The sequence below is a fragment of the Rhamphochromis longiceps genome, linkage group LG5 (genome assembly GCF_057381845.1).
Source record: "Rhamphochromis longiceps isolate RC_006_pf linkage group LG5, R_longiceps_female_GT1.1, whole genome shotgun sequence".
Taxonomy (NCBI): Eukaryota; Metazoa; Chordata; class Actinopteri; order Cichliformes; family Cichlidae; genus Rhamphochromis; species Rhamphochromis longiceps.
Window position 1 is genome coordinate 14668875 of NC_140561.1, and position 22750 is coordinate 14691624.

The 22750-nt window shown below is 40.6% G+C and overlaps 2 protein-coding genes across 2 annotated transcripts in view; one reads left to right on the forward strand and one right to left on the reverse strand.

Annotated features, from left to right (window-relative positions):
* The first annotated feature begins 3291 nt into the window (after positions 1-3291).
* On the forward strand, positions 3292-9360 carry glrx (glutaredoxin (thioltransferase)). The gene is made up of 3 exons (XM_085406041.1): positions 3292-3659; positions 4946-5078; positions 8984-9360. The coding sequence occupies exons 1-2, from the start codon at positions 3453-3455 to the stop codon at positions 5057-5059; spliced, it is 321 nt and encodes a 106-aa protein (XP_085262167.1). The 5' UTR covers positions 3292-3452; the 3' UTR covers positions 5060-5078; positions 8984-9360.
* Positions 9007-22750, reverse strand: part of rhobtb3 (Rho related BTB domain containing 3) — a 29221-nt gene continuing 15477 nt past the window's right edge. The window contains exons 8-13 of the mRNA XM_085406042.1: positions 18425-18534; positions 17033-17138; positions 16184-16357; positions 11541-11707; positions 11290-11386; positions 9007-9125 (exon numbers count right to left, since the gene is read on the reverse strand). Coding sequence (XP_085262168.1) covers positions 9007-9125; positions 11290-11386; positions 11541-11707; positions 16184-16357; positions 17033-17138; positions 18425-18534 — 773 coding nt within the window. The remainder of the gene's footprint in view (positions 9126-11289; positions 11387-11540; positions 11708-16183; positions 16358-17032; positions 17139-18424; positions 18535-22750) is intronic.

The window sequence follows — 22750 nt, forward strand, 5'->3', positions numbered from 1 at the left end:
ACTAGCTAGCATGATGGAGTTTATATACTGCTGGGCGGGTGCTATGAAGTTACTGATAGTAAATTTTATTTTATGCTTCAGGTTAGTTTCTCAAACTCCTCAAAATCTTAACAAATTGTGCCAATCCTTACATGTTGCACCAGGCTGATTTAAGATAAGATAAGATAACCTTTATTAGTCCCACACGTGGGAAATTTGTTTTGTCACAGCAGGAAGTGGACAGTGCAAAAGTTATGACGCAAAAATTAGAATACAATAAGAATAAATACAGTACACAGCTGTACAGAATAGAATAAAATAATATACTATATACAGTAGAATAAAATAGAATAAAAATATACAATAAGATAAAAATAGAATACGAATGCTATATACAACTGAGTAAAAATACAACGATGCCAGAAAAGATTATTGCACTTAGTGTTATTGTTAAAGTGGAGAAGTCTGTGACAGGAGACAGGAGAGCAGCAGAGAGAGATGGAGAGATGACTTCATGTCATCCATGAGGGATGCATTTGACATATGTTTCACATATTATAGCCCAACAAGTTACTCATAGCAATTTAAATACCAGCAATCAGTTTTTGGCAGACTTTTTGGCACAACACCGGCTATTGCAGTTAATAATACAACAGCTTCTTGCCATTTTTTGTGTTTCTTTTTATCGCTGTGTAACTGAGCTCAATTGAAAGCCTGCATGCGCTAGTACCTCTTGCCACAAGTTCCCAGAATCCTTTGCGGTTTTACCCCTGAATGACGTCACATTTTTGGTGGGCCGGTCTCTAGTCAAAATGCCCGGGCCGATTTTTTGTCCCAGTCCAGCCCTGTGAGCAGATGCCTACTACTAATGTCTGCAAGCAATGAACACAAGGTAGAACATGAGTTATCTGATACTAGTGTCCTGGTTACTGAGTGGGCCCAGAAAGGGATCATATTTTTTTTGTGATATTCTAATCTAAAAAAATATATAAATACTGAATTTCCCAGAGGAACCCACCCGAGGGATTAATAAAGTTTCGTCTAATCTATTTTGTGTGACTAACATTCAGATGGTGCATTTCTGTTCACTTGATGACAGGGCAGATAAATGTCAACACCTGGGGGTGATGACCCTCAGGAGGTAGAGCAGGTCATCCACTAACTGGAAGGTTGATGGTTTGATCCCTTGCTGCTCCAGACTGTATGTCTCTTTGAGCAAGATACTTGCTTACCAAGTTGCTTACCAGTTTAAATGTTACAAAGGTGTAGAAAGAAATTGCCTGGGTATGTTGTGTAAAGCACTTTGAGTACTCCAGTATAGCAGAAAAGTGATATATAGCAAGCGCTCATCTTCCAATTCTTTCATTTTTTAGCTTCACCTCATTAACATTTTATACAGTGTTGCAACAGCTTCATGCACAGAAGACAGACACACAAACACCTGCTGAAGTCCTCAAAACTGCTTTTGTGGTTAAAGTAAGTGTGTCTAGCAGCACATTTTGCCACGATCATACACACAAAGAGACAGACAAGCTCACAGGGTGTAAACAATACCAGCCTCGGTGATGCAGCTGGTAATAACAGAGCTTAGATGGACTGGTGTATGCAAAAATACCCACAACTGTAAAACAGTTATGGGTACTTATGGGCACACACACAATAAACCCAATAAAAATGTGCAAGATATAATCATGAAACTTTATAACAGAGTAGTTGAGATCAAAATGATGGTTGAGTCTGACCCACAAACACGGAGTAAGGGGCATCATTTATTCTTTTTAATCTGTAGCATGCATCCTGTGACTCACTGTGAGAGGCAGCTTGATCTGATGTTTGAGTATGTTTTAAGATGTGTGGCGTGAGAACTTGTATTCTTCACACCTTCAGTTTCAGTTCTTGGAAACAAAAATGCAAACACTTATATATGTTCCACCCTCATCTAAATGCAAAAAAAAAGAAAATCAGGCTACCTGTTCGGATATAACATCCCTTGTTTAACAAAGATTCATGTGGTCCCCGGAGTCTCTCATATGCCTGGAAGCTTTCCCTGCACCAGACAAGGAAACAGCTGCATACATAATATGCCTCCGGCCTCCATGTAGCTTGTCCCTGTGGCTTGGGGAAGAAAACCGGTGAGACTCAATTAAATCAGTGACAGATGCCGTTCTGAATTCCAAAATATCACTTTGGTTCTTATTTCTTATTATACTGCTCTCACTATGACAATTCAGCATTCACATGTTCCTACCCTTTATGATGTCTCAAATTTATCCCAGTGGCCTTGCTGACGAGGCATTGCCACAGGCTGAGAAGACATAATCCACAGAGAAGCCAGAAAAGAATAGACTTGGATGTAACCCCTCTGTAATCACCAACGCTGGTGATAACAAACTGGTTATTGCAACATGATTTTTTTAAATTTTATTTTAAGTATTTGAAATAACATGAATTTTTAATCTAACTGTAGAACTGATGTACATAACAAGTTAGTTTACATCACTGACTATAAGTTTTTATGCTGTCAGCTGTATTTGAAACACTCATTTGGTAAGTGAGATTTGGGGGAAGAGCCCTAAAAAAATTCCTACAACTTGAACTTGGTGCTTCTGTGAATTGCTGCAGCTGTCTGTGGGTGCCCATGCTCTAATGCAGTCTGCACATAGATAGTATAAAACATTCAATTCAGTTTTATTTATATAGTGTCGAATCACAACAACATTCGTCTCAAGGTGTTTTATACTGTATGGTAAAGACCCTACAGTAACAATCAAATGCTCCCTGTGAGTAAGCACTTGGCAACAGCGGAAAGGAAAAACTCCCTTTTAACAAGAAGAAACCTCAGGCACAACCAGGATCAGGGAGGGACAGTCTCCTGTTGCAGCTGGTTGGCAGTGAGAGGAGGAAGACGCACTGTGGAAGAGAGCCAGAGATGAAAATCGCTGTTCCTATGTCAATAGCAGCAGCGATGTCATCTATTGGTTTGTGGCGTCCGATTATGAAACCTCAGGGAGGACACTGGATGCTTACAGGATAAATGGGCACACCTGCATTCAGTACAGTCTGAAACTACCACTTGAGCCTACAAACTCCAGCGGAGTCGCCCCCTGCTGCCCGTTAAACATAATGCAGGTTTAAGATACTTCTGAACTGGCTCTACTTTTTCAGACACACAAGCAACGTGCATCTTACGTTGTCTACTGGTCTGCAGTAGTGTTTAGATTTGTGTCAGATGACCAACAACCACTTCCCTACTCAGTGGTTTTACTCTTGTGGCTGTCCGGTTCGTGCCCAATCTGTGCGCTGTCTCTTTAAGAAGGAGGGCGTGACTTGGAATGATTGACTTAACCAATGACTGTTGAAAACAAAGAGATCACGTTTCTTCTTCTGCATCGAAAAAATTAATCTGGAAAGAAAAAAAAAGGAAAGAAGTAGGGAACTCCTCACCTCCTCGTCACTTTACCAAGAAACTTAAAATGGCGCAGCAGTTTGTCCAGGCGAAAATTAAAGGCGACAAAGTGGTGGTGTTTCTGAAACCCACCTGTCCTTACTGTACCATGGCTCAAGAGGTTTTGGAGAAATACAAGTTCAAGCCGGGACATTATGAGTGCGTTGATATAAGCAACCACAGCGAAATGGACAGTATGCAGGACTACTTCCTGGAACTTACTGGAGCCCGTACGGTAAGCTTACAGCCTCTCCGTCTCAAGCAGGGCGAGAGCTTTACTTTAATACACACACACATAAATTCAGTGTTAATATCGTTGTATCTTCAGGGCACTGACACAAAATTTAAAGAACACTTCTACGTATTTGTGGGAAATGAAATGTAAGCATCGTGGCCTTAAAGCATCCGGTATTAAATGGAAAATAAAGCAGATACAGATTTTCCATATAGGATTAAGGTAGATAAAATGTCCAGTGAGTGCAGGAAATGTTCCTCAGCGATTTTGGTTCATTTTGAAATGATGACATTACACAGTAGCTGACATGACATGGCACATTTTTTCTGCTGGAAGCAGCCAACAGATGATGGTACATTGTGGTCATTTAGAGACTCTTCAGACCAGGCAACGTTTTTCCAAACATCTGTTTTGGGCTGTCAGGCTTGTAGCCTCATTTTCCTGTCAGGAGTGACCAAGTGTGCTCTTCTGCTGCTGCAGCCTGCCTGCTTTCAAGGTTCAACATGTTGTGCGTTAAGAGATGCATACTTCTAACAAGTTACTGTTACCTTCCTACTAGTCACTGAACATTTTCTCTTTTTCAAACCATTTTTTATAAACCCTACAGATGGTTGTTCAGGAAAATCCCAGTAGATCAGACCCTAAGTAAGAATGCCCATTTGATAATCTGGAAATCACCATTATTACATGAATCACAATTTCAAGAAGGAACTTCACCTCCTGATTATGACATTCTTCAAATCCAACACACGCCAGCTACTACAGTTTTTTGTCCTTAAAGTATTATTTTGATTTGATTTGATATACCTTTATTATTTGGATCTGTTCTGCTTTTTTATTATCTCTGTGTTTGTTTATGCAAAAAGCAAATGTACTGTGGTAGAAGTAACTACTCGAGAAGTGTTCTAGCATATGATTGGTGGCAGTAACACGAGGGAGTATGTAATGAGACAAACAGGAGAAAGAAGTCTGGGGTTGGGTCCCTTCGGGGAAGTTCTGACTGTCACAAGCTTCATAGTCACCCGACTTCACCCCCATCTCTCACTTAAACTGAGAAAATCAAGCGTTTGTAACATGAGAGAAGCTCCCTGTGCTGATTTTGATTGTGACGAGATAAAATGCGTTATCAGATTTTGCTGCTCATGCATGCTGCCTTTGATGCAGAAGCCGTGGCAGACCAACAGTACCACAGATATTCCGATATTCATGCACATGTTTCACAGATCACTGACCCTGTGCATGAAGCTGAAAGGGAATTTCTTCCTTTTTTTCTTGTATTGGTTCAGGTCCCACGTGTGTTCATCGGTGAGGAGTGCATCGGTGGTGGCAGTGATGTGGCGGCCCTCCAGAGGAGTGGCAAACTGGAGGGCAAGTTGAAATCCATTGGGGCCCTGCAGTGATTCACCTGAAGATCTCCAGGTATGGCATGGACTCTGAGAATGTAGCTTCCCTTCACCTTAAACTACAGCACACACCCTGTTACTAATGCTCGAAATAATAACAACCGCTTAGAAAGTGTAAGTTAGGAATACTCAAGGAAAATATTATTTAACAACAAAAAAAGTGGTGATGTTTACAAATCACATTTCGTATTATTAAAAAAATAATTTTATAAGTTATATAGTTTGTTTTACGTATTTTATAAAAGCTGTTACTGGATCTGCTGGAAACTGATGCCAGGAAGCTCCCAGCACACAGTTTCTGTGCTGATATTAATAACATTTGGTGTTTGGCGCTCTGCGGGAATATTTAGGATTCAAGAAATTTCACAAACTGACTTGTTACAGCAGTGGCCTCCTGTTACCACACTTGAATTCAGAGAGCTCTTTAGAGTAATCTATTCTTTCACAAATATAAAGGCAGACAGTACAGCTGGGTGATTTTATTTATTTATTTATTTTGTATATACCTGTGGCCCATCAGGGTTTAGCTCGTCACTAGGTTTGGAAATTGGTATTAATAGGTACTAGCAAACCTGCGCACGTCTTCGTTTAGCACTCAGTTGAACTCTCAAAATGTACAAATATATACGATTGTGGGATTTGTATAAAATATTTGTATACACCATACAGCTGTTTGCAATCACATCACTCTAATATTTATGCAACATTTCATTAAGATCGTTCCACTTATTCAGGAGGAAACATACGCTATGATCATTACAGTATGATTATTAAGAAATTATTAGTGTAGAATGCATAATTCCAGGGAAAGACAAAAAACAAACAAACATATAAGCAGTAACTTGCCAGTGAAGACAGCGATGGAGTCAGCGGTATGTTAAAACATGTCTTTATTTAAAGTCAGACGCCATGTATTCTACAGTCTGTACAGCACAGGCTCAGAGGAGCCATGTGTCTCCACACTAGGTGTGGATGCAGCACTGGGATACACTTTGTTTCACAGTCCACAGTTTCACCTGCTGTTTGCTGATTCGTATTAGTAGGGATGCACCACCAGGATTGTAACGTTCTGGGTTTTTGCCAATGTTTAAAATAACAATTTGGCTGATTTCTGATCCTAGTTAGTTTGATTTATTATTGTGATAGGACAAAAATAAATAAGTGAACTGTTTCAGCATCTTTCAGCCTTTCATCATACTATCTCGCAGTGAGCACAAATTCAGTCATACATATTTATGAAAGTGGATCCCAGAGATGATAACGGCAAACTCTTGCGAACGAAGACATTCGCCAATGTTATTGGTGAATGTCATCTATTTTGGCAATAGGCCGATGTATATCTACAAGGCGACTATCAATCAATAAATCGCTGCATTCCTGTTTATTAGCAGATCAAGATGTATTCGAGGATATTTACACACAGAATTTAGTGGAATTTGTGCAGCAGCTGGTTGACAGTGGGAGCTTGCTTGTACTATATACACAGAATTTCTGTTAATACTGCAGAAATAGAATATGAAAGCATTACACGCCGCTTCCTGATTGATTGTGATCCACAGATTAAAAAAAAACCCCATCTGCTAGCTGTCACTACTGATCGCTTTCACCCTCGCGTAGGTGAAGGTTTATTTAACAAATTGAGCCGTTATGTTCCATTTCCCCTTTTTTTTAAATCGAGTAAACAGCCGTGAAACATTAGACTGGAAAGTAGTGCCACCCTGTTCGTCTCGACTCCAAATGTTAAAAAAAACAAAAATCATGTCCACATATGGTATAGTTTACAAAAATAATTGAGCACCAATAAATCATAATCTCTTTATGATTAAAAAACATTTTAAATTAAAAAAAAAAGATAAAAGAAATATTTCGTATTCACCCAGAGGCTTTGAGATTTTTACTGTACTAACTTATGTTCATAATACGGTGCTCTTTTTTTTTTTTTTTTTTTTTTCCTCGTTTTTTGTGACAGCGACAGGTCGTTATTTATTATTGCAAACAGAAAAGCATGTTTTCTCATTAACCCGCAAAGGAAAGCGTGTAAAAGTCCGCCTCAGTAGATTTTAAAAAGGAGTTTTGAAAGAAAAATGTTATTACTGTTGCTGATTTGGTTTACAGATATTAATTACAGGCTAGATGCTGTTTGATTTGAGGCTTACATTTGAAGCCTTTTCTCCATGATAGTGTAACTGCTTCATTTGACACCTATGTACTCTACTGTGTGGTTATAAAAATCAGTCTGGCTGCAAGACAGTTTATGAGGCTGTGTCATCGATGTGAAAGGATCGACTAAAGTGTTGTAATTAAACCTGTCCTGCTCATTTTCTTACACATGAAAATACATATGACGCTGCTAACAGCAGGAATTGTGGATGACTTGCATCGGGATCATTTGTTTACCCTAGAGTCAATAATTTATTATTTCAGTGCTGTTTAACTGACTCACTCAAAATACAACCTCACCCAGTTTCTTAAACCTGGGGAGAGGTGAAGCAGAGCCAAAGAAAGAATGATGTTTGGTGCAGATCTGGATTGTTTAAGATTAGGGCACTGGGAGGAATCTTTCATCTGTATTGTCAGGAAATTTTAGGATGTAATTTAGCGCAAAAGGTGACATGAAAACAGTAACAATAACCCCAGAGACTTTTAAAGGCTCTGGATTGAATGGAAAATAAATTAAATAAACACTGAGCTTTTGTTATAGAGATGTTGTACGCAAAGGTTAGCTTCCCTCCCTTCCCAGGTGTGTTTACTAAATTGCTGTGGCCAGTGAAAAGTGGAGTTATTGAGCAAATCTGCTGGAAGCTGACTTGGACACCGACAGTGAATGAACCAGAGTTTAATGACACACAAGGACTGAGTGAATGAGTGAAAAGGTAACTCGGATAGGCCATCTCTTGGTCATGTGACTGAACGGGAGACCCGTACTTCTGTCACATGACTTACTGGTGATAGCTAGCTCACTGTTTAACATTATTCACACAAACTGAAAAGTAACGAGTTGAACAGAATAAAATGAACGTTGCTGCAAAAAATAAAACAAAGTAATATTTCCCATGACTTTTTGTTAGATCTTAACAAAATCTTAGAGGGCTTTTCATTGGGCCAATCAGAAACTTCCCCCCAGGGGCATTAAAGAGACAGGAGCCATGAACAGAAAAAGGGGAGCGTTTCAGAAATGTGCTGCATGCTTTCATGTTGTGGAACAATAAAGTATGTAAACCTATTCTTGAGGAGCCTCAAAATAAAACTGCGAGCCTGTAAATGAGCTATATACGGGCACTTTGAGAAACTGTTTTCACAAGTTCACAATCTTTAGATCAGATGGGATGCATCATGAGTGATCAAGGGTTTCATCTATGACAGAGAGGTCCTGCGTCAATCCTACAGAAGACACACAGAAGCTATTGAGTGTTGAGGAGATCTTCCTGTTTAATCAACCTGAAGTCACATTACCCGTTAATGTAGTTTGAAATAGTTTGCACATGATCCTGGTTGTTTTCCTGACAGATGTGTGGTCATTTGATATATCAGTAATTATACTGAAGCCATTTTGTGTCACTGGTCAATATTGAAATCCACAGCTTTGCACGCCATTAGAAATGCGATCTTTCACAGAGATTCGGCCAGTGGCCAGTCATATTAAAGTCTTATTGGGTTTTATGGATCAGTTTTTTTATTATTGCCCTCGAAGGAATAGTCATATTAGGATGCGCCAGTCAGTCCACTGAGGGAGGAGAGGCGCGTCGCAGCAGTTTAACAAGTCTTTCCTTTTCTTCCTCTGCATCGTTGTTTCTCGATCAGCCCTTCATGCAGCAGGATAAAAAGAAAAAAACATGTCTTCTGTCAGTTTTCCCACACGTCGATGTGCACTGGAATCCTTTCTTTTCTTTTGTCATTGTCTTCCTTTGCTCTTCCCCACAGATGGTTTTGGCGTCCAGGTTTGGTCACATGACAAGGCAGCGGGACTTGCGGAGTTTGCGGCGTCGCTGCTGGTACTCGCTGAGCTCTTGCAGGTAGCCTCTGGACGGCCATCGTAGCCTCTCCACCTGCTCGCGCTCCTCATCTGGACACATATAAACGCAATCACATGTTAGACTAATTTGTACTCTACTGGATGTTTTTGTTCTTAAAATGTTAGAGGAAGATTTATCATACTTGACCAATACTCAGACACATATGGAATATGAACTTGTTGGGCTTTTGTTATACTGTTACTGTAATATCCGTCCAATGGCCTTTAAGGAGGCTGATATTTGTATGACCTATGATGACAATAAAAAAGTGGGATTGCTACACAATTTTGCTGTTGATGTTGTCTTTATCTACTTTGATGTGGTCAGTAATATGCACAAACATTAAGTATTAAATATAATATAAGGGTAAAGTTATAGTACTGAACCTAGTATGAGGAGTCACTATTTAAAGGTCTGACAGGTCACAATCTAATTTACAAACACGGTGCTTTATGATGCTGTATGGGAGGTTTCCACAGGTTTCCAGGACCATGCTTGATTCTCCAATAAAAAAAAAAGTAAGTTAATGATTTTAATTTTATTATCTAAAAACAAGTGGATGTTCAGTGTGGTTCAATTTCAATTTACACATAACTGATGAGCACTTTGATTATACCTCATGTAGTTTTAGACGGAGCCCTGACTCAAAAAATAACAACAAATGGGATTATTTTGCAGGGACTATGTTATCTGAGGAAATACTTGTGTTATTTCTTTTTCTGTCTTTCACTTTTTTTCTTTTCTGTTATATTTCACAACGTTAAGTGTACAGGCTAATTATCCCAAATGTACAGATCATCTGTAATCCTTCTCTTTTTGTTTATATGTATAAAGGAAAACCATTGTTTAAAAAGGATAGGTCTATATACATTACATGTATGCAAATGATGTGTATATGTATATATTTCAGTGTGATTATTTATAGTAAAGCAGTTTCTCTTTTTAATCAGTAGATTGTTGTTGAGTTAGGACACATTAATTGCACTGCAGGGCAGCATGTGACGATTAAAAGCTACACTTTAGGTATTAGAAGTAGCACGTGGTCAAAGTAGCCATTAATTTCGCTTGAATCTCTCTATTTATAATTATTTCCCCTCATCTATGTTCTTACCATGTTAATTATACTTTGTTGTTGAGCCACAGATTTACAGTTGTTGTCCCTCCTGCATTTCTTCCCCACTAAAGCGAGCAACAGTTTCCTATGACTGTAAGGGCTTGTTATTATATATATTTTTTAAATAAAAGAACAGGGGGCTTCATACTAGTTGTTTCTGGTACTAATGTCGACAGTGCAGATGCTAACATGTTGGTTAATTTGACATGTTTTGCTGCATCTATTTGTAGTTTCTTTTTTCTCTTTTAAGCTCCACCTTTTCACTTTTGTTTGTCCATCTTTACCACTTCTTCCACATTAAACTCTGTCCCTGGCCCATCCCTTACGTCACACAGAGAAGATAAGGGATGGGCCAGGTGTGTTAAGAGATTTTATTGGTCAATGCAAATAAGTGAATGGGTTATTGTGCAGTGGCTGGTCAAGCTGGCCTGTAGTCTGTATAATTATATCGACAAGGAAAAAGGAGAAATCCCAGAGACAGGGCGGGACTGTCTCTGGGTGGGACTGTCCCGCCCTGTCTCTGGGAAGTGAAGCTGGTGCTGAAGTGCATTAAATCTGCTTTCTTTCTGTCCAGCAGGGGGACGACTTCTCTGCTGAAAAAAAATTCAGATTGTTTAGAAGTCTGGTAAAACAAACCTCCTGTTTACTTGTTTTATGACCTCAGTAAACCCTTTCCTGATGAGCTGATGATCTCAATCACTACAAAATATTAATTTTGTAAATTAGGGTCAAATGGACAGTAAAGCAAGGTATGCTTTAGCACATGGCTATTTTGTGTCACTGTTGTATGAGTGACTAATTCTTAGTTTCTCTCAGATCCCTTACATCTGGTTTCAAAACAAGACTGGTACAGCAAGAAATGCTCAATTTGGGGAATAAAATTGGAAATCTTGATTGAGGTAATTTCCATTTTTTCTATACAGTCTGTGATTTTGGCTGGATGGACTGGTGTTTGGGGGGGGGGGGGGGGGACACCTTCACTTTATTTCAAAGCACTTAATCACAGGGTAGTTTCAACACTGTAAAGGCTGCTCCCTTATTCGCAGGTGATACCTGTAATAGTGTTTAGAACAGTTATCCCTTTAAAATTGCACACTGACCTGAGAGCTCCAGGAAGTCAGGTTTATGACTGAAGATTAGGTAGTTGTTGGCGATGAAGTGGAGGAGCCAGATATAGAGCTGCTCTGCATTGTGGCACTGGAAATCAATAGAGACACTATATGAAATGCAGGTCTTCTCCTAAATGAAATTGTATGAGCATCTGCTAGAGATGGAGCCTAAGGCAGCTGCTGATTAACAGACTATGTTTCAACAAGAAAATATTGCACTGGATACTTTGATACTCACTCACCTTTGCCCTGCGGAGTAGTCGAACTACACTGATGCCTGTTGATGCCAGCTCTCTACTGGGCATGCTCTGAAGGTAAGCACATACGCAGACCTCACACAGATGCTGCAGTCGTTTCACTTGGTACATCTCGGCACAAACCAGCACAGCCATGGCCTGAAGCACACTGGCTGGACACACAAACACACAGTACTGTCTGATATGCTGCTTACTAGGGCAAAGAAAAAAATCAATACAGCATAGCATTGCAATATTTTGCATGGCAATAAAATATTGATATCCATTTTCTTCCGCTTATCCAATTCAGGGTTGCAGGGGGCTGGAGCTTATCCCATTTGCCTCAGGGTGAGAAATATCAATACATGGGCACCAAATATTGATATATTATTATATAAATTAAAATACTCTGAATAGTATGAACAAAAGGGCTCATCTTATGCACCACCATCCTGAGAAAACTTAGATCAGACTGGTTTAACTGAAAAACCATCCAACAAGGGACACACTTAGCTTGACAAAGCTACCTCCTAATTAAGAGCAAGGTAATGGCTCAGTCACTTAAAATTAGGACAGCGACGTCCTAGCATCGACAAAATTGATTGTATTGAATTCACATACCAGCTGTAACTTGCAGTTACTAAATTGTTGTCGAGAGCCTGAGGTTGTTGCACACTCACAACTACTTTTGATCACAAGGTGATTTCTTGACAGGAAACAACCTTTCTGCAAACAGTCACAGTCTGACTTGGAGTGACTGGAGTCACTCTCAGAGAGACTGTGGAAAGCTTGCAAATATTTTCTGTGTAATTTATAAACAGAGACCGATTACCAACATGTTGCCATCAGTCTGAATAAGTTGTCATCATTGAGCACAACCCAACTCTTGTCTTAGCAGGCTGCGAGCTGGTTGTATTCTGGTTATCTTCTTATAGAACAGGAAGTCTGACGAGTGCAAATTTAATAGTTTAATGTGAATATCTGTCTGTATAGACAGCAAGAAATATGTGACATTTTTACAGTTAACTGCTGTATTATTAGAAACAGATTGCATGTATCAATCACAGGCTGATACCAGATTGATTGCAGACTGACTCAGTCTCATAGCAACATTTATGGCAGGTTTTAGTGGCAGTGTTTGTTTGCTTGGCAATCTCATTTTGCAGAAAAAAACTGAAGTGAGATAACTTTTAACTTTGAGGACAGATTTTGTAGCTGGAAACGGCTGAGAAGTCGCAATATGTTTTACTGCACTAATCAATAAATCATAAAATGTTAGGTATCACACTGATATATTGTCAAAATATAGTATTGTGGGGTGTCTGGTGATTCCCACCACTACTAGTTATTGTATACATTAAATACTGTGAAAGCATTATACGTATATTAAACCAATGTAAATCCGACTTTGTTCTAGATGTATGCAATAGCTGGACATATTCTCCCTGAAGCTGAAATGTTTTCTTATCCTTCCTGTTCCAAAAATCATTCAGGTAAAGCACCACAATGAGCTTAAATCAATCAAACACTGTCACAATAAAACCGATTTGGGTCTATTTTACACACAATTAGAATCTGAAGAGCAGATTTCTAACACATAAGTGCTATCAGTCCAAACCACTTCCAGCAGAATTTAAACTCAACATTATTTGACATGGTTTGGTTTGCATTTGCACAGCACAGACAGGAGTGATACGGTTGAATGCTCAGCTGCTCCCAAAACAGTAAAACTGCACACAGCTCAAAAATGATCACTCAGCTCTGCTGTTTCTGTCATTTCTCTCAAAGCATTTTAGGATCTTTCATAAGACTGATTTCATTTTAAAGACCACACTTTTGTTTTAGTTCTACAGATGGATTTCATTCACATCCATGCAAATACTTGTTGCACATATAGATCTGATTTTTTTTAAATCAACTGTCATTCCAACTGTTTTTTTTTTACCTTTAATTATGAACACAGTGTAGAAACAGAGTAGACAAAGGATTGCATGTGAAAACTCCTCTGACATGAGTTTGTTCTCATTGTTTTGCAATGTGCAAATGTTAGCCAAGCACTGGCAAAGTGATTTTTTTTTCCTGTTTATCATCACATTTATTTAACCAAAAATGTGTCTTTTAGGATGAGCTTGAGGCGGCCACTGCAGCGCGTCTGGGCTTGGGGGTGGTGGCAAAGTGATTAAAAAAGCTTAGACACATACAGTCGATGGATCGGACAATCTGAAACCTGTTCCCCTCCCTTTTTTGTTGAGCTCTTAGCACGTAAGCCACATTTCTGAGAAGTATGCGGCTGTCCTACCTGCCGAGCTGTACACAAGGTTGGCGACTAGCTGGATTAAAGAGTCAAATTATTTTAAGGGTCGGCCATAGGTGCACATGTAGAACCTCAAAATAATGAGAAAGTTGCTTTGTGACTGCTGCATGTATAAAGAGATGACTGCAAAAACCGGAGGGGGCTACAACAAAGAGAGTAATAAATAATCATAATGGGAAATTTTAAAGGCAAAATATCGACAAATAATTCAATGAAGCTCTTTAATCACAACCCAAGAATACAAACAAATGTGTATTAATTCAGAACTTGTTTAACATCCTTAACACCCATTATATACTCGCTCCAGCTTGCCATTTTTGTATTGGTGCAACACAGACTGCACCACAGTGTACACATTTCATCATCAGATATTAACATCAAATCTCAGCCGGTTGTGAATTTAAATAAAGCTCCTTAGTCAAATCACTTAATGCTCAAATAAATAATTACTCATCGCTCTTTTTGTGCTGTCAAATTACATGCTTGCATGCAGCAAGCACGAAACAAGCGGTGTCGATCTTTTTCTGTAATGTCAAAATGTCAAATTAAATTACCCCTGATGCAAACAGATTCCCGCCGTTTATGTCAAACACCACCTTCAGCATCCTTCACTCACTCGTGAGCGCTGATCCTCCGCGTGCGTCCCTGACAGGACGCAGCTGAGCAGCAGCAAAACAAGAGGGTTTGTGCTATGTCACTGCACAATCACCCAAATGAACATTAACACAGCATCCCTCATATGTACAGTATACATTGTTTAACACAGGGAAATACTCTGATGGTTCTTTACTTTTGATTTCACACCCTTCTTCTTTCTTTCTTTTTTTGTTGTTGTTGTTGCTACTGGTGGAATTACCTTGATTTGACCTTGAGTGCCGAGCTCTTACATAACACTACAGCGGCTGCAGCCTCTGAAGCAGTTTCATGTCTTTAATTTCCTGTTCCCATGACTCAACCTGGAGCTGTATCTCTGGAGAAAGCTTGCTTATCATACCCTGATCTAAGCTGGATCATAAGGACTGCTTGTTGAATTTTTTTCATCATTTAATTTATTTTTTTTAACCAAAAGATCTCACGCCACAGAATAATGGGATTGTGAGCTGCAGAGAGCTTGTTATTCAAAGCTGATTATTCTGAAGTTTTGCATTGTCTATTCAGCAGCTTTGTTATATAATGCTACAAAGGAGGGTGACAGTCAGTGTTGCAGTAAATCACTCTGCAACTATACATTAAAGTGATCATTTTTATACTTCTAATCAATGAACGTAGCACATTATTCTTTCTCAATTTGTATTCATAAGGTCCAGATTAGATATAAGCTGCTTTAGAGACCCCAGCAAACACACTTATTCACAGCTGCACCGACTGATCTTTTAACATTAGGGGGCAGAAAAACTCATAAATAAGAAGAATAAAACACAAGTTACAAAATGTTTTAACTGACCCAGAAGCTGAGAGTTGCAAACATGGAGCAGAGCCAGCCTGAATATCACATAAATATGGTGACGAAGGCATTTTAGAATTTGAATAAAAATGTATGAGTGTTTATTCATATCTTATTCCAAAAGGTTTATATACAATCTGTTCAAACAAAAGAAGAAGAAGAAGCAGCAAAAAGTCCAATATTTAAGATAAAGTTTTTATAATGATAGGGAGTAAGTTCTAAAAATACTGCTTAATGCAGCAATTAATGTTGTAGAAGTGCCTCCAGTGTGTTTTATTTCTATTCTTTCCTAAAGCTCACCACCGTCACCAGAGAGAATTACCAGCACTAATTACTTTGAAGACATAACACACAGCGTGTCACATAGCGACAGGAAAACAAAAACAAGACGTCTGGGGCCGTGATTTGGCACCATTAAAAGCAGTGATGCCAAGAGTTGATTTTGTCATCAGTAAATCTAATTTAATTTTAAGCTCAGCGCTGGTTTCAGAGCACCTCCTGAGAACAACACTGGCAGGATGTGGCAGTCACACAGATGGTTGATGGGACTTGTCATCTGCACTTTAGTTTTGGTTTGTGTTGAGCAAGCGGAGCCCAGAAGAGAAGCTGACATACCTCTCTCGAGTGTTTTATGACTGGTAACGCTGATTATTTCCATTTCCAGTTGTTGCTGGGCTGTTATCATTACACTGATCAGACTCGGGACTTTCATCTCTTTCAAAAATCAAGCAAATCTCTGTTCAGATCTATCATCCCCCGTTAAAAGGAAGCAATATCTAGGGCTAGTTTCCCATATTTAGCCACCTTAATCATTCATCCTACTGTGTACAACGAGACAGTGGTCATACCAGTGCAGCTATGCCTGCTGCTGACTAAGTGAAGGAAACTCACCAGGACAGCAGGAGTCGGTGTAGAGGTACTCGAGGAAAGACAGGAAAGTGTCTGAGGAGACGCCGTGGATGGGCACCACTCGGCTACGAGCCTCTGCATACTTCCCGCTGAACATGGCGGCCATGACATCACAGCGGGCCACCAACACTGCCCGGTGGGCTGGCAGCACACTCCCTAAATCACACATGTGGAAAATTAAGATGTAAAGTTGAAGTTTCTATGAAGCCTTTCGGCAGCCACAGAGTGTGAAGTGTTTGTGAGTAACATGTTTCATCTTGATGCATCGGCATGAGAAACTTCAATAGCCGCCATGAACACAAGCTGACTTCAGTCAGACATTCCTGCTAATATAGCAGAAGTGTAGAGTATAAATGTAATTTCGGCTTTTAATGAGTGATCGGTCACAACTGCCCATTTAAATGAACAGGAAATTATTGTACAACCTCTCAATGACACAAGTCTCATCATCGAGTACCATTAACAAGACAGATTTTCTCCATGACCTCCATGAAGTTTAGCGCACAGCTCAAGGGCACAAGGACAAGAAAAGCTGGCTGCAATTTTTATGAGATAAATATTGATTAGGAGAGGCTTTTTAGCATTATTTCTAAATTTCTCGATTTCATAGAGAAATGCTGAATGCAAAAGAGATTCTGCTGAGCTGAAACACGACCAGAATGAAAGAGAGCCCATTGCTGGGGCTATTTGATCTTATTTTGTCTCCAAATGGATGATCGGGCCAGGGACGGAGATCCTAATTCAATCACGGCAATAAAATATGACCTTGTTCTGCTGTGTTACATGCATTTGTAAATGTGGGTGTGTCTAATAGGATCAACGTGAACTTACCTTGCACCATGAAGATGACATCAGAGTATAGAGGAGAATTGAAGAGGTTGACGAGAGTCTGGGGACCAAGCTGAGCTGCCCTCGCACTCGGTGTGTCCCTGGTGCCCTGCACACACACACAAACACGCAAACAGTGGAGAAGAAGACAGAAGAATCGGCCAGTGAGAGTTGAAATTCCTCTGCTGCATATCAGGTACTCGTTACCAGCACAATTGCCATTCTGTGCATCTATCCCACATCCCCTGTGGAATACTAATGCCGTCTCTGCCAGTCTTGCTTAGCAGTACCCAAACATGCTCGAACTGCAATGCCAAGAATGTCATGAGTGGAACTGGCTAACACAGAACACAGTGAGAAGCAGACGGCAGTCCAAACTGTCTGTTATCAACACGTTCATGTATTCTGTACTGCACAGCGGGTGAAACTGGTGGAATAAGAAAATCTGTCAATGCGTGTGTGTGTGTGTGTTTGTGCTTTTTGCAAAGTGTATGTGCACACATGGATTTCAGTCCACAGTAGAGTGCCTTCAAAGCATCCCATTTCCACTATGTGACCTTTCTCAGTCAACTGAAGCGCAAAGAACTCCATAATTTCACAGTGAGAGAGTGAGACAGAGAGCAAGATCAACACACACAGTTCAAGTTGGAGGCAGAAACAAAATCAAGAGGCTTAAAATTTCATAAATCAATCAAAGCTCATGGAAAACTTATGGGAAATTAATTTATACAGGTCTCACAGAGTCAGATTCCCCGGAGGTGCTGGAGATGATGCGATCAAATCATGACAAGACATTAGGCTATCTCATTGCGTTAAAGTGGCCCAGCCGTCTCGGTGTGTCAGCTCATCCCAGCACCGCCTCAGGTAGAACTAGTCCTATCCAGATGGGTTGGTAGACTATGCGTGGTGCCAAAGGCTTGTCAGACACAGCCATGTCACATCTCTTTATCCCACTCTAAATATTAAAGCCTGCTGTTTTGTAACATAGAGCCATGTCATGCTCTCTGAGCAGCTGCAATTACACATTACAGGCGTGACGCTGCAGTTTCTAAAATAATTTTAGTGTGCATGTGTTCTTGTGTTGTGCTTTTTGCTCCTTGGAGGGTATCTCTTGTTTACTTTCTGCTAATTCCCACAGTATCCGAGAGGTGATTACAGGCAGTAATTATGTAAATATTCTAATTATAGCAACATTATTACTGTGCTGTTTCCAAACAAGTCGCACTAATTAAGGCACTCTTAGTCTGCAAATGCAAAACACATGTTATACATTCAAAGAGCAGATTTAACACATTAAAGTTATTTAACCTGTTTATTAAGGACAGACCAGTATCGGTGTCATACACACAGTCGAGCCTTAAACAAGATTTTTATTATTGCGAAATTTGTCCTCACCCTTTCTCTGCCGATGAGGGATCGTATTCGGTCTATAAGCTGAGCCACAGCGAGAGAATTCTTCAGCTTCTCATCCAGGGCCTCCTGGAGGTGGTCCCACTCCCACGCTCCTACAAAACATCCACAAACAACCCAATTCTATGGATCCACAATAGTTTACAGAAACACACAGGCAAACACTTTTCTAGCTGGCACTGTGCTCTGACCACCCACATACCTTACACCAAACACTTGAGGCCTGTTTTTGTCAAAGTTGGCTTGTTCTAAAATTTTTCTGTTTATGTAATCTGTTGTCATTATGGGTGGGGAGCCCAGTCCAGATTCCACCCAGCAAACTCAGAAACAGTGAATAAAAAAGGCATTTGTAGAACAAATCGTAAATCTGCCTTCAAACTACCTGGTTAGTAATTCATATTTTACTTTCATTTACGTCAGTGTACCTGGTGGCAGGAAGAGCTGGGCCTAGAGTCCACACAAGTCCAAAATGCCCTCAACTCACTTGGACTTCTGGGTAAAAAATTTGATTTGGGTATTTAAAGGTCACTGTGATCTCACAAAACACATTTTAGGCCATAATTCAACAATTAATGAAGGTCAATTAATATGGCAAAGTTTTACACAAATGATTAATAGGAGAAAATTATGAAGTGATGACATTTCATATCAAAAAGTTAACACTTTTCTGACCTTTATTCAAGACATAAGTCTGGTACTGAAGGAGTGAATGGGACCATCTTTTACATTTTACTTTACATTTAGTCACATATTAAATTAGTGATCTGCCATCTTCTGTTTTCACAGGCTACACATTTGTTGAAGCATCCACATTTAACATTTTGTAGGTTCTTTGCAGCAAGTAAAGAACCTACAGTGTTCAGAACTGTATTGTATAGCAATCGACCTTATTGAACAAATAAAAATACACCCAGCCACTCATGGACCAAATAGCCTTTAACAACAGGTTCAATAGCCCATGCTACCAGCATACTCCCCACAGACTACCCTGAGAAACAATCCAATCCAATAATACAAGTCCATGTACACTGGCTGGGCAAACTCCCACAGACCTTCAATTATCATTGAGAGGGTGAAGAGCTGATACAGTGACCAATGAGCAAAACCTCATTGTTTCTCCTGGATCTGAGGTTCAACTTATCAGTGGATTTCCTCTCCATTACTCCAGCACAGACTTCCTGAGAGGCCCAGGAGTGTGATCCCAAAATTTGGAGCATACTCTCCAGTTCCTTTTGTTAAAAAGGTGAGCCACCACTCCAGTCTGTTAATCAGACCTCAACACAATGCTGCAGCATATCAGTCTTGAGGACCACTAAAAGTCTTCTCTGCACATGCTATATAAGTCTGGTGAGACATAAATGTAAAAGCACACAATTGAAAGTTGTACCCTCTGTTCATATCACTCTGTCTTCCTGTATAGAAATATTGGCATAGTCCATACAAATCAGAAAAGGTACTAGACATGCTTAAAAAAAAAATCAAAGCATTTTCAGATGTGGCTGGTATAGACAGCCTCAATGACTACAGACCTATAGCCCTCACGTCTGAGACACTATCTGTGTTTTAAACGGATAGTGTCTCAGCACATCAGAGACTGTCTACCCCCCCCCCCCCCCCCCCCCTCTCTTGACCTCCACCAGTTTGTTTACAGGGCAAATCGGTCCACAGAGGATGCCATCACCATCACACTCCACAGAGCGTTTAGCCATTTGAAGAACAGGAAAAGCTAAGTGAGGATGCTCTTCGTGAACCATTCGACACCATAATCCCAGACATCCTCACTCCCAAACTGGACCTTCAGATTCCCCCTGCCACCTGGATCAAAGATTTCCTCACCAACCAGCCTCAATCAGGCCTCACCAATCCCCACCTCTCCTCTCCCTACTGTACGCCCTGTACATCAACCCACCCGACAAACGTGATGGAGATGAGACAGCATATGGCACGGTGACACATACAGTGGTAGAAAATAACCTGAAGCCGAATGTCCTTAAAACAAAAGAACTCATAATGGACTTCAGGACTTCAGGAGGCACAGACAGGTCCACTCCCCTGTCATTATAAACGGAGAAGAGGTGGAATCTGTTTCTGCCTTCAGGTTTCTGGGCACCCACATGTCTGCTGATCTCACCTGGATCCAAAACACAAACGCCCCAGTAAAGAAGACCCAACAGTGGCTGCACTTCCTCCGTGTCCTGAGGAAGAAAAACCTGGACCAGACGTTCCTGCTGGCCTTCTCCCGCTCCTCAGTGGAGAGCATCCTCTCCTACTGCTTGGGCGTTTGTTACGTAGGGGCCACAACTGAGAAGAGGAAGGCTGCACAGAGGGTAATTAACACCTCCCCCAAAAATCCTCTGCTGCTTTCTACCACCTCTAGATGCCATCGCCAGATCCTCCAGTCTCAGGAAAACCAAGCCCATCACAGGTGACCCCATGCACCCACAACCTGTTTGACCCGCTGCCCTCTGGTCGGTGCCTCAGGTCAATCGGGTCCCACACCTCCGGACTCACAAACAGCTCCTTCCGCTGTAAACAAACACTATTCCCCCACCCCTGCCCACCCACCTCACCAGTGTGAGCCATTGTCTGTGTAACCCTCATCACGCTGGCCACTCATATACAGACTCTATACTCAGACCAAGTCCTTTTGCACTGCTTTAAAGCACTTTGCTCTCCAATGTGCGTCTTTCTATTGTTTTGTATATATTCTTCTTGATTTTATACATTTCTCCCATTTGTTATTTATTTCTGTAGTCTCATTATTTATATTTTATTCCTGCACATTTGGTGTGGAGCACTTATAATTCTGTTGTACATGTACAATGACAATAAGTGGCTATTTTATTCTATTCTAATATTACAGTTAAATCACAAGTGACAGAAGTAAAAGAGGAGCACAGCAGTGCAGTAGGTAGAACTGTCGCCTAATCACAAGAAGTTTTCTGATAAAAACCTGCTGGTGAGCTCAGGCCTTTCTAGGTATGATTGTGAGACTGTGTGGTTGTCCGTGTCTGTCGAGGCTATACCCTACCTCTCGCCAAAAGTCATTTGGCATAGGCTCAAGCCCCCATGATTCTGAACTGGATAATTTGATACAAAAATGGATGGATATATAAGATACTAGTTTAATTTGTGAACCTGTTCTTCACATGCTGTACTGCACAATGTTCCTTTCAGGTAAATGCCAACATGAGCATGCTAACGTGCTTACAAAGTCTTGCATGCTGATGTTTAGAAGGTATCATTTACTACAGTGGCTTGCAAAAGTATTCGGCCCCCTTGAACTTCCCCACATTTTGTCACATTACAGCCACAAACATGGAATTCCAATAAAATTGATTCAAGTGAAAGACCAACACAAAGTGGTGCACACGTGAGAAGTGGAACGAAAATCATACATGATTCCAAACATTTTTTACAAATAAATAACTGCAAAGTGGGGTGTGCGTAATTATTCAGCCCCCTGAGTCAATACTTTGTAGAACCACCTTTTGCTGCAATTACAGCTGCCAGTCTTTTAGGGTCTGTCTCTACCAGCTTTGCACATCTACAGACTGAAATCTTTGCCCATTCTTCTGTGCAAAACAGCTCCAGCTCAGTCAGATTAGATGGACAGCGTTTGTGAACAGCAGTTTTCAGATCTTGCCACAGATTCTCGATTGGATTTAGATCTGGACTTTGACTGGGCCATTCTAACACATGGATGTGTTTTGTTTTAAACTACTCCCTTGTTGCCCTGGCTTTATGTTTAGGGTCGTTGTCCTGCTGGAAGGTGAACCTCCGCCCCAGTCTCAATCTTCCAAGATTGCCCTGTATTTGGCTCCATCCATCTTCCCATCAACTCTGACCAGCTTCCCTGTCCCTGCTGAAGAGAAGCACCCCCAGAGCATGATGCTGCCACCACCATATATGACAGTGGGGATGGTGTGTTCAGACTGATGTGCAGTGTTAGTTTTCCGCCACACATAGCGTTTTGCATTTTGGACAAAAAGTTCCATTTTGGTCTCATCTGACCAGAGCACCTTCTTCCACATGTTTGCTGTGTCCCCCACATGGCTTGTGGCAAACTGCAAACAGGACTTCTTATGGTTTCCTGTTAACAATGGCTTTCTTCTTGCCACTCTTCCATAAAGGCCAACTTTGTGCAGTGCACGACTAATAGTTGTCCTATGGACAGATTCCTCCACCTGAGCTGTAGATCTCTGCAGCTCGTCCAGAGTCACCATGGGCCTCTTGGCTGCATTTCTGATCAGAGCTCTCCTTGTTCGGTCTGTGAGTTTAGGTGGGCGGCCTTTTCTTGGTAGGTTTACA

Excerpts from the sequence above, each read along its gene's own strand:
- glrx (XM_085406041.1), top strand. The coding sequence starts at position 3,453 with ATGGCGCAGCAGTTTGTCCAGGCGAAAATTAAAGGCGACAAAGTGGTG. Across the intron at positions 3,660-4,945 it reads AACTTACTGGAGCCCGTACG|GTCCCACGTGTGTTCATCGG; the intron begins GTAAGCTTACAG and ends GTATTGGTTCAG.